Raw genomic sequence first — 16,771 nt, 5'->3', positions numbered from 1 at the left:
CATTGTGCATTTTTTTTTTTTTTTAAAAGTCAGTAAGCAAATATAATTTCATTGGATGTTTTGGTAAAGAGGAATGACGGTTAATGTTTTCACCGTGATTGCAGAGGGCTCTAAAATTACATACTGCTCCTTTAATCAATTAACAGGAACATGCAGCTTAAATTATTAACTTCAGTTTAGCTGTGCAAATTGTTAAGGTGTTTTGAGTCGGATCCATATCCGGCTGTGTGTCTGATTTCACTTTGTCACTGGCGCAGGTGGCACTACTGTTCCTGAGACCACTACAGAGATGAGCCCCATTCCAGGTGAGACAGCTTAACAGTTAAATGTGCTTTCACATTTTTTATTTCTTTCTGTCCTTCCATTATACGGTACTCATTTCCTTTATTTTATCTTAGCTGTAAGTAGATATTGAACATTTATGAGTTGCATAATTGTTAATGACGGCTGTTATAATTCAGCTGGTTCAGCATTAACACAGATACAACTGCATGCTAATGGACCAAAACTTGAGTGGGAGGACAGAACAATCCAGCTCTCTCTAATTAGGTTGTGTTTTGGTTGTGTGTGGGTGTGACATGTTTTTTGTTTTTTTGTTATTGTTTTTTTTTTTTATCTTGGTGGGGACCAGATGTCCTCATAAGGATAGAAATACCTGAACGTTCTGAGTCTGTAGGGACGTTTAGCTGGTCCCCACAAGGAAATTTTATTCAGTTGTTTTACAAAAACAAAAGCGTGTGTGTGGTCTGGATGTGTTTATATTGACCAGGTCTGTCTGTTCCATTTTGAATGTGGTTTATTTGCTATGCGAAGGATTTTGGACTTCTGGTAAAACATGTTCATGCCCAATGCCTTCCGCAGCTACAGTCCAAATCCTCTCGAGATGGAAAAAGAGAAATAACTTTTAATTGGATAGCAGTATTTTCTGAGGAACAGTGGCAGGGAGCCTTAGCTGTGGCTTTTAATGGAAAATTTTTTCCTCTTCACTGGGCAAATACTCTGCAGAAGCCACTCTGAATCCTCACGTTATTGCATTTCATACTGTCTGGAGAAAGAAAGGCGATGACATCGTTTGTCTTTTATATCGTTTTTTTTTCTCTTGTCTGGATTTTACACTCCTCTGTTCTCTTGTCTTCCTTCCTGTCTTCCATCCTGTCACACAGAAGAAAGTGTGCCCTGTATTAAACAGCCTCGATTTCACACCTACTGCCTGTTTCATCAATATTATGCACATATAAATATCACTCACAAGATCTTGCATCCGCATAATCAGTGACAGTTTTTTGCATTTTTTAAAGATGCTGGGTTTTTTTTTGTTTTGTTTTGTTTTGTTTTTTTGAAGAATCAGTTTAATTTTAATTTGTAACAGGGTATTCTACTGCCCCCTAATGGTGTAGCTTTCAATACTGCAGTGGCTGTTTCTTCAGTATTACATGTTAAAACATAATGTAAATCATTAAAGTAAATCAATTACTACAAATATAACTAAAGCAAATGACAGAATCTGAACAGATGATATAAGGTTGTCTTGGTAATTCTAAGCATCTGTGTTTGTGTATTTATAGCTTTCTTGTGGTTTGCGTGTGACTTTGGCTGGGCGAATAACCCCTCGTTCTGTGGCTGGACGTCTGAGGAGGGCAGCTACAGGTGGCAGATTCAGTCCAGTGGCACGCCCACATTAAACACCGGCCCCAACATGGACCACACAGGTAACATGCAAAGGCACTCGAGATTAACAAAAAGTACAATAACACAAACCAAAGCACACAATTTTAGCACAAATTTTGAAATCTCTTTCCTTAAATTATGGCTCAAGTAGTGTAATCATCATTCTCTGACCCTCATACTTGTTCTCTTCAGGTGGCTCTGGAAACTTCATTTACACCCTAGCGACTGGAGCGCAGAAGAAAGAAGTGGCGCAGCTCGTAAGTCCGGCTGTTTTGGGTCAGGACTCGGATCTTTGCCTCTCCTTCTGGTACCACATGTTTGGCTCACACATCGGCACTCTGCACATCAAGCAGCGTCACGAGAGCGGCCGTGAAACAGCCGACGTGCTCCTCTGGACCGTCAGCGGACATCAGGGCAACCGCTGGAGGGAGGCCCGTGTGCTGATCCCACATTCAAGCAAACCCTACCAGGTGTGTGTATGAGAAAGTGTACTGGATCGACGTATCAAAAATCATATCAATGTGTAAGAAATGTGATGGCCAGTTGTTTTACACCGGACTTATGACAAGCTAGCAAGATTTGTGCGCAGAGGAGATATTGTAGAATAATGTACAGTATACGCTTCCACAAAACTGAAATCTCTCAAATGTTTCATTTTTTGTGTTCATCAGGTGGTGATAGAGGGTGTAGTGGAGGGACAGAGCTTGGGAGACATCGCTGTGGACGACATTAAAATCCTGGAAATCAACATGGCGGACTGCAAAGGTGAGTCAGCTGTAAAGCTCATAAAGATTAGTAAGCAGCCTGCATGTTGATTTGTCAGTCAAATAGACTTAAATGCATATAAAATGTTACGTTTGAGTTAAGCTAGATAGTTTTCGTTCAAGTGCCAAATGATTGACTATATCTCAGTGAATATAACTGTCTTCTGTGTTGTGTGTGTGTGTGTCTGTGTGTGTGTGTGTGTGTGTGTAGACCCAGATGTCCCTACAGAACCCATGCTACCTGAGGACTTTGGTAAATTCCGTAAGTCTCACATACCACATATAGACATAATGGTATTATTGAAAAGGGGGGGGGGAAGTGTTATGCATTAAGGTACAAAAAAAGCTGTTGTAAGTGGTGTACTAATGAAAATTTCCACCACCTCCCTCCCTTCAAACCCCAGTCCCACATCATCCATCCAAAGACACAGACACACACACACAATAAATACCTTTCAAGCAAAAAAAAAAATTAAAACACCAATTGTCCAGCCCTTCATAGCGCTCAGGTCTCTTGGGCACTTCATTTTCTCAAGTTGTTTCATAGTGTATTGGAACTTTTTGTCAAACCTTTTTTGGTCTTGTCTGCCTTTGCTACAGCAATATATCTGACTAATCTGCTCATTTCCTACTTCGTCATGCTTCACTAGCACCTAACTTCCTGTTTTTTTACTGCATAGCCTTATATGGCCTGATTGTCTGTTTGCAAAGGCGTTTCCTGATTGGTTAATACACTAGGACTGTGTATTACTCAGTTGTTGATTATAGAGCCTGGGACAGTCACAAATACATTTCCTATTTTAGATCATTTGTTTTTGAGAGAGCTATCATGGTGTCAAACGTTTTGCTGACATTTGATTTCTATTGAAATCACTTATAGCAACTTTAATTATATTTTTAAATCTATTGTTAAATCTCTCAACAATTTCCCAGATCATTATCTGTAGTTGTCAGTTAGTGAATCTTTACCCAAGCAGTCATCTTTGTCTATAAATTATATTCTACGGTTCGTCTCCCTTCTTTAGCTGTGGACATCACCAACTTCCCGAAGACCGAGGAGAACAAAGAGATCAGCGGAACAGGGAACATGCTGAATACTCTGGACCCCATCCTGATCACCATCATCGCCATGAGCGCGCTGGGCGTCTTCCTGGGAGCAATCTGTGGCGTGGTGCTCTACTGCGCTTGCTCGCACGGCTCCATGACCGACAGGAACTTATCCGCTCTGGAGAACTATAACTTCGAGCTGGTGGATGGCGTCAAGCTAAAGAAGGACAAGCTCAACTCACAGAACTCATACTCAGAAGCATGAGGCACCGACTAATTAGGGGACACCTCTCCTCAGGGAGGCGGGCTTAAAAAAATAAACAGACTGACGGCGCTCTCCCATTGGACGAGGACAAGGCTCAGAGGTTCTCAGAACCAATGGGAGGAGAACTGGGACTGAGCCGTGCTTTTCTCAGGAGCTGCAGTGAACAGAACCTACCAGTAGGGGACACTGTGTACAAAAACATTGAATCAGCGGTTGAAGGAGATGGAAAAAAAACAAACAAATAAAAAAGAATATGTACAGATGATTTAGATGATTATTTTAATTTTTTTATTTTATTATTTTTTATTATTTTTTCGTTGCTCATTTTTACAATCGGATGCTGGTGTTGAGACCAATATATGAAAATGTTATACGTATTTATCTTTTTTTTTCTTTGTCTGGGAGGAAAAAAACATTTCTTTTTAAAGTTTTTTTTTTTTGCGTTTAAAGGAGATGTGTAAAAAAAAAAAAATCCAAAATGAACCATGTCTGATAACCCATAATGGGACACGTATCTGAGGGTGTGGTTCAGTCAGTGCCTTTGGTACATCTTTCTTGGCCTCATTTGTTGATTTGTGAATTTTTCTTTCATCCCTTTAGTTCTGGAACAAAGACAAACACACAAAAACAAGGAAGAAAAAGAAAAAAACAAAACAAAACAAATATGTTGGTCACATGACCCTGCAAACATGACCCGGTTCATTCATGTTGAGAGCCCACATATTGTACATACAGTAAGTTTTAATATATTTTATTGCCCTTTTCAAAGAAAATGAGTAAAAAGAAGCTGCAGTATCCCTTTTTTCTTTAGTGTTGTAAATACAATTGTCTGGCTGTTTCGTGAAGGTGAAAACGTGTGCTATTTCCGTCCTGTTTGGTTACTTTATCACATTTCCCAGAAATGCAGCTAATATGTTATACGCTGGTGGTTCACACACACACACACACACACACACACACTGACACTCATTCTCCGACAAGTTACACGCTCCACGGATCATCAATGAGGCTCCATAAGTACTTACGCTTTGTGCTTACACTACACCTATATCTCACTGACATTTACAATTCACATCTGTCCACATGTCCATATGATCGTCTTTAAGGCTGAAGGCTTGAGGGGCAAAACAAGTCAGGTGTAACCCCATCTCTTTTTTTGCTTCTCTTTATAGCTATGTTCTGAATGTTTGCCATCATGTCAGAAAAGAGCTAACGAACATCGTCGTCATCGCCTCAACCATTTCTCCTGCATTTTAAATCGTCCTCTCGCCTCGAATGCACTTTGTCGTCATCTGTCTCGCGTACAGTAAGACTTGTGAATGGGATGCGTTTAAGAATGGTGCTATTGTCTTTGTGTTTGGCCAACCATCTGGACTGCACTCATTTTCGTTGTCCTCGCTGATGTCACACATGGGTGGCTGGTGTGACGATAATGCTGTCATCACATAAGCATGACATTTGCCATGTGATTGATTTGATGTAGGAATCATCACTTTGGCTCTTGCGTCTGTACCAAAGGACTGTTGCTTCAAATCACACAGGGCCGCATACACCATACAGAAGGCGTGCATCGGCTCGGCTTTGGATAAGGCACTGGATTTAAAAAGAGAACAGCATATGAAGGACTGACTCAAAACATAAAACATGAAATGCTGGCTTATCATTCAATATCACGCAACAATATAAAACCTAAGAACTTCATATCACATGTAGTATAACCCAGAGCACTCCACCTCACTCCCTTTCTCCCTCTCTCTCACACACACACACACACACACACATACACACACATGTACACACCTAAACTGACTCATATTTTAAAGGTTTCTTGGTATGTTTCTGTGCTGTGCTGTGTTCTGTGGCAAACACGTTCTCTATTCATTTATCTCCAGTAGTTTGCAATGCCATGACCCCGTTTCTCAATGCTACGTGTGTGTTAGCTGAAGCTAAAGGCGGACTAGCTTCAGTAAGGTTTAATGAAGAAAGCATACTGTAGCATCAAGAAAAAAAAAGAAACAATGTTGCACTGATAGATATATTTAAAGAGGTTTATGTGTTTATAGCATTCATTTGTAAAAAAAAAAAAAAAAAAATCTTCATTAAAAAAAAGGACAGTGTTCATTTTTTATAGTTTCAGAATATGTAAATAATTCTGAAATATATGGTTATTGAGATGTTTTCATTATTGAAAAAGGTATACAAATTTCCTATAGTAAAGTTCCCATTTACCTGATTGATTATCTTTGGTTTTGTATTGTCATTCAAAATTTGTGCTAATTTGTTTTTCTTCGTTTTTTTTTTTTTTGTTGTTGTTGTTGTTTTTTTTTACACAAGAAGAAGGGGAGAAACTTTTATTTTCAATACTGATTCTGTAATTGCTGTTGTAGGAAGAAGAACCTGAATAAAACAGCAAGGCCTTAAAAAAAACTCTCAATCAATGTTTTGTATTTCAACATTCTGCATCATGAAAAGAAAATCGCCAATGTCTACTGTCTCTCGTCAACTTAGCTCAACGTACATTCCAAAGATTCAGATACAATAAAGGTTTTCCTAAGACATGCTGGATGCGGTTGGCTTATTATTTCCTATACATTGTGCCCTAAATATCGAATACTTCTATACATAGTAAGCAAAAGTCTTTAAAAATGTAGTTTGCCTTGCACATGGTGCAAGGGTTCAAATCCTGCCTCCGCCCTGTGCGCCAAGTTTGCATGTTGTCCCTGTGCTTCACAGTGCTATGGTTTCCTCCCAGAGTCCACAGACATGCGTTGGCATTTCCAGATTGTCCGTAGTGTGTGAATGTGTGTGTGATTTTGCCCTGCGAAGGGTTGCCCGCCATCTTGTGCCCCGAGTTCCCATGGTCAATTCAATTCAATTCAATTTTATTTGTGTAGCGCTTTTAACAATGGACATTGTCTCAAAGCAGCTTTACAGAAATATATAAACACAGGATACAGATTTTAAGTGTGTGACTTTATCCCTATTGAGCGAGCCGGTGGCGACAGTGGTGAGGAAAAACTCCCTAAGATGATATGAGGAAGAAATCTTGAGAGGAACCAGACTCAGAAGGGAACTCGTCCTCATCTGGGTAACAACGGATAGTGTGAAAGTAAAGGAAAGTTCATTATGGTTTTTATATGAAGTCTGTTTGTTGAACTAGTCCACTGTTCGCTAAAGGAGACCTGAGTGCAAAACTGCATGTGGTAATTACAGTCCAAGCGGTACCATCCTAAGCGATCTCCAGGCTATAGCCTCCAGTTGATGAGACCTCCATTCAGAGGTAGGGCATCAGGAAGGATCAGGAAGGTCCAGGTTCCCCTGTGACCCTGTGCAGGATAAGCGGTATGGAGAATGGATGGACAGATGTTTATGTGATGTGGTCTGTAATGAACATGGATGCAAATAGAGGTTTATTCATAAAACAGACCAATACAAAGGGCAAAGACAGAGTCAAATTCGAAGAGTTCAGGCTATCAATAAACCATTTCCAATTTCATTTGTATAGTGCTTTCAGCAACAGACATTGCTACAAAGCAGCTTAACAGAAATCCAGATGTAGAGAGAAAGCCAGAGGCAACAGTGGCAAGGAAAAACATGAGGATGAAATCATAAGAGGAACCAGTCTCAGAGAGAAATTCATCCTATAAGTGACACCAGACAGTAGGATTATAGATCATTACAGTACATATGTGTAGTAGAGACAAACCATACTAATATGTATATATGTACATATATAAACATTTTGCACATTAGTGTTCCTTAGACTTATAAGTCCAAATGAGATGCTCATGATTGCTCACAGTTCTACATTTAGGGTCAATTTATAATGGGAAGGGTTTGCATCTCAATCTTAATCTATTTTTAGGGGGTACCTAGGTAGGTTTAATGTGCATGCAGAACATTTCAGGTTTGAGACTTCTCTTTTTTATGGGGGTGAGATTAAATTTCCCTCAATTTCTGGTTGAATATCTCTGGTGGGGGACGAGATACAAGACTGACATTTTAACAGAAACACAGTGTCCTGTATAGTAGCATTCTGGTGTTATTTTCCTGTGAAAAAAGCAGTAATTGACTACAGCTCAGAAGTCACTTACTGCTTTTATCACAGGAGAATCAACACCCCAGCTTTGTTCATTTGTAAAACACCCATCTGCACACTGTACTTCTGTTTTTGGATCAAATCTATTCACGCATACCAACTGTACACCTGTACCAACATGATAGATCAGGCTGGCTCTTCAAATCTGGCCCTCGAGATCACCTGTCCTGCAGAGTTTACCTTCAATTTCAAACTCACAATTCTTCCAGCAGAATGCTGCTATAGAGGACTTATTTCTGTGAAAATTTTGGGTTCGTATCTGGTTCCACACCAAAGATATTCTGAAACTGAAAGTGAGCTAAAATATTTTTTTAATTGCACTTTCTCGTGCCCATAAAAATAAGAGAAGTCTCAAACCTGAAATGTTCTGCATGCACACTATACTTACCTAATTACCTACTTAAAAAATTAAGACTGACACTCAAACCCTTCCCATTATAAATTGACCCTAAATGTGGTTTACATACGTACATATACCTTGTAATGTGCTCTAGAGATCAGTTTTTGTTTCATGGAGCTAGGATCATCTTGAGCTGAGATATTCAGGTTTATGTAAACAGCTAGTATAACCAAAATGTGTTGTGTGCCATGGCACTAAAATAGCCGTAGTAGTTAAATCAAATCAAATAAAAATAAAAAAATAACAATAAATGGTGATTTTGCAATGCCAATACATAGAGGTAATCACCAAAGAAATCTACCAACTTTACAATTATTGGACCACTTGAGATGGAATGACACTATATTGTATATTACCTCTTGGTAGCTATAGCATTATTTCACTCTTACCGTAAGCTTTTTGATTACTTTATGGAGATTTTGAAGCCACTTAAAAGGTCGACTGATTAAATGCTTTGTAATAGGAAACCAATTCATACTTTGAATCTATTCATATCATTGGAAAATATTCTTGGAAGTTAATACCTTCCCTAAACACCAGAGGCTGCTCATGTTCACTCTCTCTCTCTGACCTGACCATGAACTACTTCATTAAACAATGTTTATTAAAGCATGTTTCCTATTTGACATATTTCAATTATTGCATGTAAAATAAAAATGCACATATGGCCTCCGGTAACTGCTGAAAAATCTAATAACTGCAATGAATAATTAAGCAGGTTGAATTTGCTCTAAGATGAGTGTGGCAGGAGGGTGTTTGCATTGGATGATCAAAAAAATAAAAAATGATCTAAAACTGAATTAAGGGGTGTAGAAGTGCCTCATCAGATTTAAAAATGTACAAGTTGGACAGAGACATACTTTATTTAGACATTGTTCTGCTACAGCAGCCAAACAGAACCACATGCATATAAAATGCAGCATTAACAATGACCTGTCAAAATAAGTCTCATCCAGGTTGTCTTCTTGCTCCAGATCCACTGCGACCCTGACCAGAATAAAGCAATTACTGAAGATGAATGATAAAAATACATATAAATGAGTTTTACAGTATGCAATTACAGAACTCCTTGCTACACCAATTTGGCAAGTTTACATTTTTGCATTAGAGCGGGTGGAATATATTAAATAATATAAATAAATAAATAGTATAATGTCAAGTAATAGTGAGAAATATGTCTAATTGCTGACACGAAGTTACCTCACAAGTACACTCCTTGTTTACTTTATATTTAGTTGGATTATAAACATAAAGCACATTACAGGCTAAATCTTTCGAAGCAATAGTGTAAAACAGTGCAAAGGATTAATATTTCATATATTTTCTATAGAAAAACAGTGTTTTTTTTTATTTGTTTTCCAATGTACATTTTAAATAGTATTGCACAGTTTAATGAAATCGTAATCAAATAAACCTGATTCTGACATTCAGATGCCCCTGAAGAATTTTTTATGAGATAACTGTAAACCATGTGTAATAATAATAATAATAATAATAACTTGGTAAATCTTGTTATGTTGTGTAAATTTCCTCATGGTGGAATATTTGCTGAATATTTCCTAAACAGTAAAATCACTTAACATGCTGTTTTATTCTCATACATAACCATGTTTTGAATCTGAAATTGGTTAAGTCTGCATAGAAAATGTGTACTTATACAATATACACTGACGGCTAGCAGGCAAACATGAGCTTTTACTTTCCAACCAAGCAACAACAACAAAAAAGTTAATTAATTACAACCCTACCATTAAAACCAAACCAGTTTCCACATATAAACAATGAACATATAAAGAAGAATCAACTCATTTTCCTCAATGTTGTACCCAAATCCGTCTTTTAAAATGGAGCAACACTGTTGTTGTTTAGAGCACTACACATTTATCAGAAGATCTCCCAATACTTCCAATTCTTAATTGGAAAGCTGTCATATTTAAGAGAGTGCACCATTGAGGGGGGTATATACAGTCTATACAGTATACAGTATATATCTGCATACTTAATCAAAATAAAAATCTAGCTTTTGGATGATGATAGAATTAAAATGTTTATTTCACTGTTTAGAAACACTTCAGGAAAAAAAAACATTTACAGGAATAGTTTTTGTTTAATGAAGGAAATACTGTGTGCTGTTAGGAACAATGGTTTTGTTGATTTTTCTTTCTAACAAAATCCAACGACTATAAGGAGTTTGAGAAATTATAAAGAAAATCAAAAAGTATGTCATAAAGACATGATTGTTTGACATTCTGACAACTTTTTCACGGATATACTGTAGTATGACATGAGGTGATTATGTTTAAACTACCAGAGTTTGACAGACATGAGTCTGTGCTTGAAGATTAAATGAAAATACAGACTCTTGTGTTTCTCAGTAATAAATGTCGCTCCAGGTCCTTTTAGACGACTGTATCACTGTGAGGATGATTCTGTCGGGCTTGTCAGTTTCTTTGTACACCTCATGTGAGAGTGTTCTCTAAGGCAGGGAAAGTACTGTCAAATAGGAGATATAGACTCAGCCCCTACACTCAAACAGATCTTATTTCTCAATAAAAATAATAAAAAATTCTTTGTCACCTTTCTGTCATTCCCACAGTTACGCAAGCACTATCACTGCCAAGTCTCATAAGCAAATTTAATACCTACCTGATAACATCCCATAATGTCCTTATTTACATTTTAATCCCACACTTCATATGAATGGATCATTTTGTCCATGTCAAAATTAATGATTTTCATTCAAACTTATTCAATTATCTTTTTAATTACCCAGTCATGGCACCCTGTGTCAATGTGTGCTCTGCGATGGACTGGCACCCTGTCCAGGGTGTACCCCGCCTTGTGCCCGATGCTCCCTGGGATAGGCTCCAGGTTCCCCCGCAACCCGGAAAAGGAGTAAGCAGTTGAAGATGGATGGATGTATTATTCTTCATATTATTTGTATGACTGGGCAATCCATCCATCTTCTATGGGAAGATGGAAGATTGATGATCGGACTCCTGACCCTGAAGAAGGAGTAAGCAGTAGAAGATTGGGCACAAGGCGGGGTACACCCTGGACAGGGTGCGAGTCCATCGCAGAGCATACATTCACACACCCATTCATACACTACGGACACTTTAGACACGCCAATCAGCCTACCATGCATGGACTGGGGGAGGAAACCCCTGCAGCACGGGGAGAACATGCAAACTCCGCACACACAGAGCCGAAGGAATCGAACCCCAACCCTGGCAAAATACTTGCCATATTCAACTCTGTTAGTCTTTTATTTGTGCACATTACACTGAAACTATCTATGAAATGTGTGGAGCTTCTTCCACAGCCCTTTGGCTGCTTTACTGCTTACCAACCACTAGATGGCACTGTTTTCGACACTATCGAAGCTTTGAATCTTTTCCTAGAAAAGTCAGGGGAAAGCATCAATGCTTTATGAGGCTTCATTTCCCCATCCCTAACCTCTATATTATCGAGTCAGTACAAAAACATTTTAGATTCCAAAACATTAGTTCCCTTTTAAAGGGAACTCAACGTTGCGTGAGCTACACGTGGGCCCTCGCACGTGACCGGTATCTAAAGCGTGTGTAATATCATGTCTAATTAGGCCCGTCGTGATCAGGTGACCTGGCAATTAAGTGCATCGCGTGATATATATAAATGGCACCAGTGAACCGTGTCATCAGCATTATTATCTTCAGCGAGACTGCTCATTGGTCATTTCTGTAACAGTCGCAAAAAGACTCTTCATTTCTTCTATCTTTTAAAAAAATGTCTTTACTTTTCTGCCCCTTTAAAAAGATAGAGAGAGAGAAAAGTATGAGTGAGAGAATTCAGGAAGTGTGTTACGCAGTGCTACCATTTTATCACGAGGTGAAGTATCTAGGGATGGAACACGCCAGGGCAGCCCTCGAGAGGTCGGACTCTGCGCATTGTGAACGAATTAGGCAGCTCCGCTTGCGACTCGCTCTCTTCTCGGCTGAAGGGAGTTGGGTTTCAGAGCCTTGCGGATCTGGGCCGGCTCAAGACCTGGGGATCTCATATGGATCTGCAAGAGGAGCTGGAGATGAGCGCCGCTCTATCTCTTGCTCTGTCTTCTGTGTCTGGCTCTCCACCAGATTTCAGAGCTCGCGTACCGGCAACTCATTCTGCTATGGAAAGCCAAAAAAAAAAAAACCCTCTCTGATTCCGAGGAGCCAGAAGGGAGTGCCATCGCACCGAAAATGGAGAGCAGCTCTCAAGCATATAAAGAGCAGCTTGAAGTGATTACTAAGGCAGTGAATATGAATCTCCCTCACACCATAGAAAACTCCCCTTTTTTCCCAGAAGAGCATGATGAAAAATATCACGCTTCTGGGGAAAACTATACACTAGCTGTATTTATAACCCCGCCTCCAAGGAGACAACACACTGCCCACTGTGGTTCGCCCTAACTCCTCCCGCACCATTGGAGATGGACGCCATGGTGCACATGTGGCCGAGGTCACATCTGTACGCTTTTCCCCCGATTGCTCTGCTTCCACAAGTTCTAGCAAGAGTTCGCCAAAACTGTCTACATCTTCTGCTAGTAGCACCTTATTGGCCAGCTCAAATATGATTCTCAGAGATAATATCCCTGCTAGACAGCACTCAACCAGAGGGCTAATTAATCACCCTCGGCTGGAACTTTGGACACTGTGGGTCTGGCCCCTGAGGGGCACCAGTTCATAGATTCTAGTCTTGCAATTGAGGTTGTAGAACCATGTTGAATGCTAGAGCACCATCCACGAGGAAAATTGCATGTGCTCAAGTGGTGTCTTTTTGTCTTGTGGTTTGAGGAATGTCAGCCATACCCAGTAAACTGCACAATAGCTACAGTCCTCGAGTTCCTATAAGGATGTTTCTCAGCAGGGTTGGCTCCTTCTACAATCATGGTCTATGGTATCGACGGCATGTCTGTGGGGCAACATCCTCTAACATTGAGGTTTATGTGTGGTGTCATGCATACCTTCCTGGGACCTTCTGTGGTCCTGGAAGGTCTGTGAGGTACCCCGTTTGAGCCCTTATAGTCAGCCTCAGAGAAGCTTCTGACTCTAAAGGTAGCTCATCTGCTGGCCCTGACATCTCTCAAGCGAGTAGGAGATCTACAAGCTCTTTCTGTTGCCTCTTCCTGCCTTGACTTTTCACCTTTCTATATCCTAGGCTGGATTATATTCCTAAAGTGCCTACATCTACTGCCCAGCCAGTAGTGTTGCAGGCTTTCTGCCCTCCTCCATTCCTCACACTAGAACAAGAGAAATTGCACCTACTGTGTCCAGTAAGGGCTCTCTGTAATTACGTCTGCCGCTCCAGTCAGTGGCGTAAGTCTGAGCAGCTACTGGTCTGCTTTGGGGGTAACAGTAGAGGTGATGCTGTGTCGAAGCAGCGTATCTGTAATTGGATAGTGGAAGCAATCTCCATCGCTTATGAGGCACATGGTCTCACTAAGCCTCTGGGCACATGGGTTCATTACACTACGGGGGTTGGCCCCTCAAAGGCTTTGTCCAAAAGGGGTACCCTTACAGGATGTGTGTGTTATGGCGTGGTACTCTACGCCACACAAATTCATTCAATATTACAGCCTGGATATACATTCCACCCTGGGCTCGAGTGTCTTGCAGTGACCCTCAGGCTGAGATCTTTTAATACAGGCCATACCCTCAGTATGACAGAGTGGGTATTGTCGTTCTTACAGCGTGAAGCTCAGGAAATGTTGAGTTCCCTTTTAAAAATGGTCTACACTTATATAGCGCTTTTATCCAAAGCGCTTTACACTGTGTCTCATTCACCCATTCACACACAAACTCATGATAGCTGAACTGCCATGCAAGGTGCTAACTTGCTATTGGGAGCAACTTGGGGTTCAGTGTCTTGCCCAAGGACACTTCAGCATGTGGAGTCATATGGGCCAGGAATCGAACCGCCAACCCTACGATTAGTGGACAACCTGCTCTACCACTTGAACCACAGCTGCCCTTTTAAAGGAAAAGTCTGGGTTACACATGTAACCCTGTTCCTTGAGAAGTGAACGAGATGTTGCGTAGCTTTGTCATACTGGGGCATCCCTGTGAATTGTGTCTTCGCTGAAGATAATAAGGCTGAAGGCACGGTTCACAGGTGCCGTTTTATGTCACGTGACTTAATTGCAAGGTCACCTGATCAGGGCAGGGCTATAAATAGGCATGATGTTATGCAAGCTACAGATACTGGTCGCACATGAGGGCGCTTCCCACAGTGTCAAGCTCACGCCACGTCTTGTTCTCTTCTCAAGGAATAGGGTTACATGCGTAACCCGGACGTTTTCCAGCACAAAATTAAATGTTACAGAAAAATGTACGTATGTCATTAAAGGAAGAAGCATATTATGTAAGAGACACTTTTCAGACAAAAAACACAACGAAAATTAGAAGCAAGTGTGACAGTCAAAGTCTCCAGAAGAACCGTGACTGGTTCTGCAAGATGCTCAATAAAACTTACGGCTCATTTCTTATAAAACTGCACAAATTGTACCAGAGTCTAATATTTTTATTTCTATTTTTTTTTTTGTCACACCAAATATTGACTTTATTTTATTGATATATATATTTTTTTATGTATAAACATTTAATTTCATTATTTTGAAGGCATATATATATATATATATATATATATATATATATATATATATATATATATATATATATATATATATATATTTTCCAAATTCCCTAATTTCTCCATTTGGGGATTAATAAAGTATTGTCTTATCCTTTAATGCTTCAGTGTGCCTGCAGAAAGGGGGAGGAATGTCTCTTTTGGATGTCTCACTCATGCTTATGCCTGAACAGGTTGTGGAAATTATGCTGTTTTTCTTTCAGGATTCTAGAAATATTCTGTCAGAGATTTTATGTGTTCTTTTTTCATTGTTTTCTTAATATCATTTTCAATTCTACTGAAGTATTTGGATGTTTTATGTTAATTGTGGTTTCATTCATTCTTTAGTCTGGAGTGAAACCAGTAGAGTTTCTCAATTTACTATCCATCTACTATTTATGTGAAACTGGGGAAACAACCAAAACACACAGTAGCATGCTTCATTAATTCAGTATTTGGTATGTCCCCTTTTTGCTTTAATGACAGTATGAACTCATGCTAGTGTGGGCTCCACAAGCTTGTCCAAAACCTCATGCTCCATTTTTAGATCGAATCGTCAAATGGTCAGTGTCATCTGATCACATGCTCCAATAGAAGAGATTAGACATGAGGAAAATCTGACCTTTTGTACAAATCAGCTGACATGGTCAATAGCAAACATTTACTTACATTTAAATAGGGACCTAGAAATAGTGCAGCTGCTTGAATGTTACATGTTAAAGATATTAAACATTTACTTTCTTTGTTTTAGATATTTCAAAAGCTTGGGGGGGGGGGGGGGGGGGTTGTTGGGGGTAATCCAGATTTTGAATGTAGTCTCAGACTTTTGGACTCCACTGTAAATCCAGTAGGGGGCGACTTTCTGACTCCTTCAGTTCTCACTTCTCCATCTGTGAGTGACTCAGTGCTGCACAACTCTCTCTCTCTCTACCTACCCCTCTTCTCCCTCTCTGGAGCAGCACATACGCTTCTGTAGAGCTGTGGATGACTGTGAGCAGCGTTGAATGTGTAGGAGTGTTTAAATCGCTGTGGGATGAGTGGACTAATCGGGTTGTTGTGTGATTACTGATCGGAAGCGAAGAGGAAGCACAGCTCAGCTGATCTCGGTGGGGAAAGGAGAGATTTCAGCCCGAGATTCATTCACAGCCCGGATAAACGGAGAGGAAAAGCGTATGAGGCCTCGAGAGTGAAGAATACATTGTAGAGGTGAACTGCTTTTCTCTCTTATTTTTAATTTTCTCGTGTTATTTTAGTTCCATTTTCAACTTTCTGTTGTTTTAGTTGGGTCTGAGCATCAAGCGAGCTGCTCAGTGGAAAGGCTTCACCATCCTCTGTGTGTGTGTGTGTGTGTGTGAGTGAGTGAGTGAGCATTATGGGGACCAATTGTCCCATAAGGATAACAGTGTCTGACGGTTTTGACCTTGTGGGGACTTTATTTTTATTTGCTTGTTTATTTATTTCTTTATTTATTTAACAGTTTTTGATTAAAAAATAACCAGAAGTGGCGAAATGTTTACTTTTGGTTAAGTTTTAGGCATAGAATTAATTAACTACATATGTTCATGGTAGGTCCCAAGCCACTACTGCTGTGTGTGTGTGTGTGTGTGTGTGTGTGTGTGTGTGTGTGTGTGTGTGTGTGTTAGTTACATTTAGATACCCAGTTAGTAAGTAGCAGAGATGGGAGTATTTACAACACTTGAATACTGTGGTGCGGATATAAAAAGCTAGGGGGAAGAAAAAAACCTCCACGTCCAAAGCTTCTCTCATTTCAGGGGTAAAAAAAACAGCAGGGACTCTCCCCAGTGTGTTTCTCTAAAAGTAGCCAAGCTAGAGCAGTGGTTTCCAAAGTGGGGTCTGTGATTTAAATGTAGTTACATGAG

General features: G+C 39.8%; 2 protein-coding genes across 5 annotated transcripts in view; both read left to right on the top strand.

The window, feature by feature from the left end:
- The window catches only part of nrp1a (neuropilin 1a), a 73,430-nt gene extending 67,128 nt beyond the window's left edge, over window positions 1-6,302 (top strand). For 2 of the 3 annotated variants that reach the window (XM_017479731.3, XM_053683781.1), the window contains exons 12-17: window positions 258-305; window positions 1,566-1,709; window positions 1,861-2,138; window positions 2,340-2,433; window positions 2,644-2,694; window positions 3,458-6,302. In XM_017479731.3, the coding sequence (XP_017335220.1) occupies window positions 258-305; window positions 1,566-1,709; window positions 1,861-2,138; window positions 2,340-2,433; window positions 2,644-2,694; window positions 3,458-3,744 (902 nt within the window). In that variant the 3' untranslated portion in view covers window positions 3,745-6,302. The remainder of the gene's footprint in view (window positions 1-257; window positions 306-1,565; window positions 1,710-1,860; window positions 2,139-2,339; window positions 2,434-2,643; window positions 2,695-3,457) is intronic. The other variant, XM_053683773.1, reaches the window with a different exon arrangement.
- A 9,483-nt stretch (window positions 6,303-15,785) lies between these two features.
- itgb1a (integrin, beta 1a) overlaps window positions 15,786-16,771 on the top strand; it is a 48,902-nt gene continuing 47,916 nt past the window's right edge. Inside the window, exon 1 of one of the 2 annotated variants that reach the window (XM_017479698.3) lies at window positions 15,786-16,097. The gene's annotated coding sequence lies outside the window, so the exon portion shown is untranslated. The remainder of the gene's footprint in view (window positions 16,098-16,771) is intronic. The other variant, XM_053683760.1, reaches the window with a different exon arrangement.

The sequence above is a fragment of the Ictalurus punctatus genome, chromosome 1 (assembly GCF_001660625.3).
Source record: "Ictalurus punctatus breed USDA103 chromosome 1, Coco_2.0, whole genome shotgun sequence".
Lineage (NCBI taxonomy): Eukaryota > Metazoa > Chordata > Actinopteri > Siluriformes > Ictaluridae > Ictalurus > Ictalurus punctatus.
Note: the sequence above shows the minus strand (reverse complement) of the source record. Positions and strands in the feature narration are given on the sequence as shown.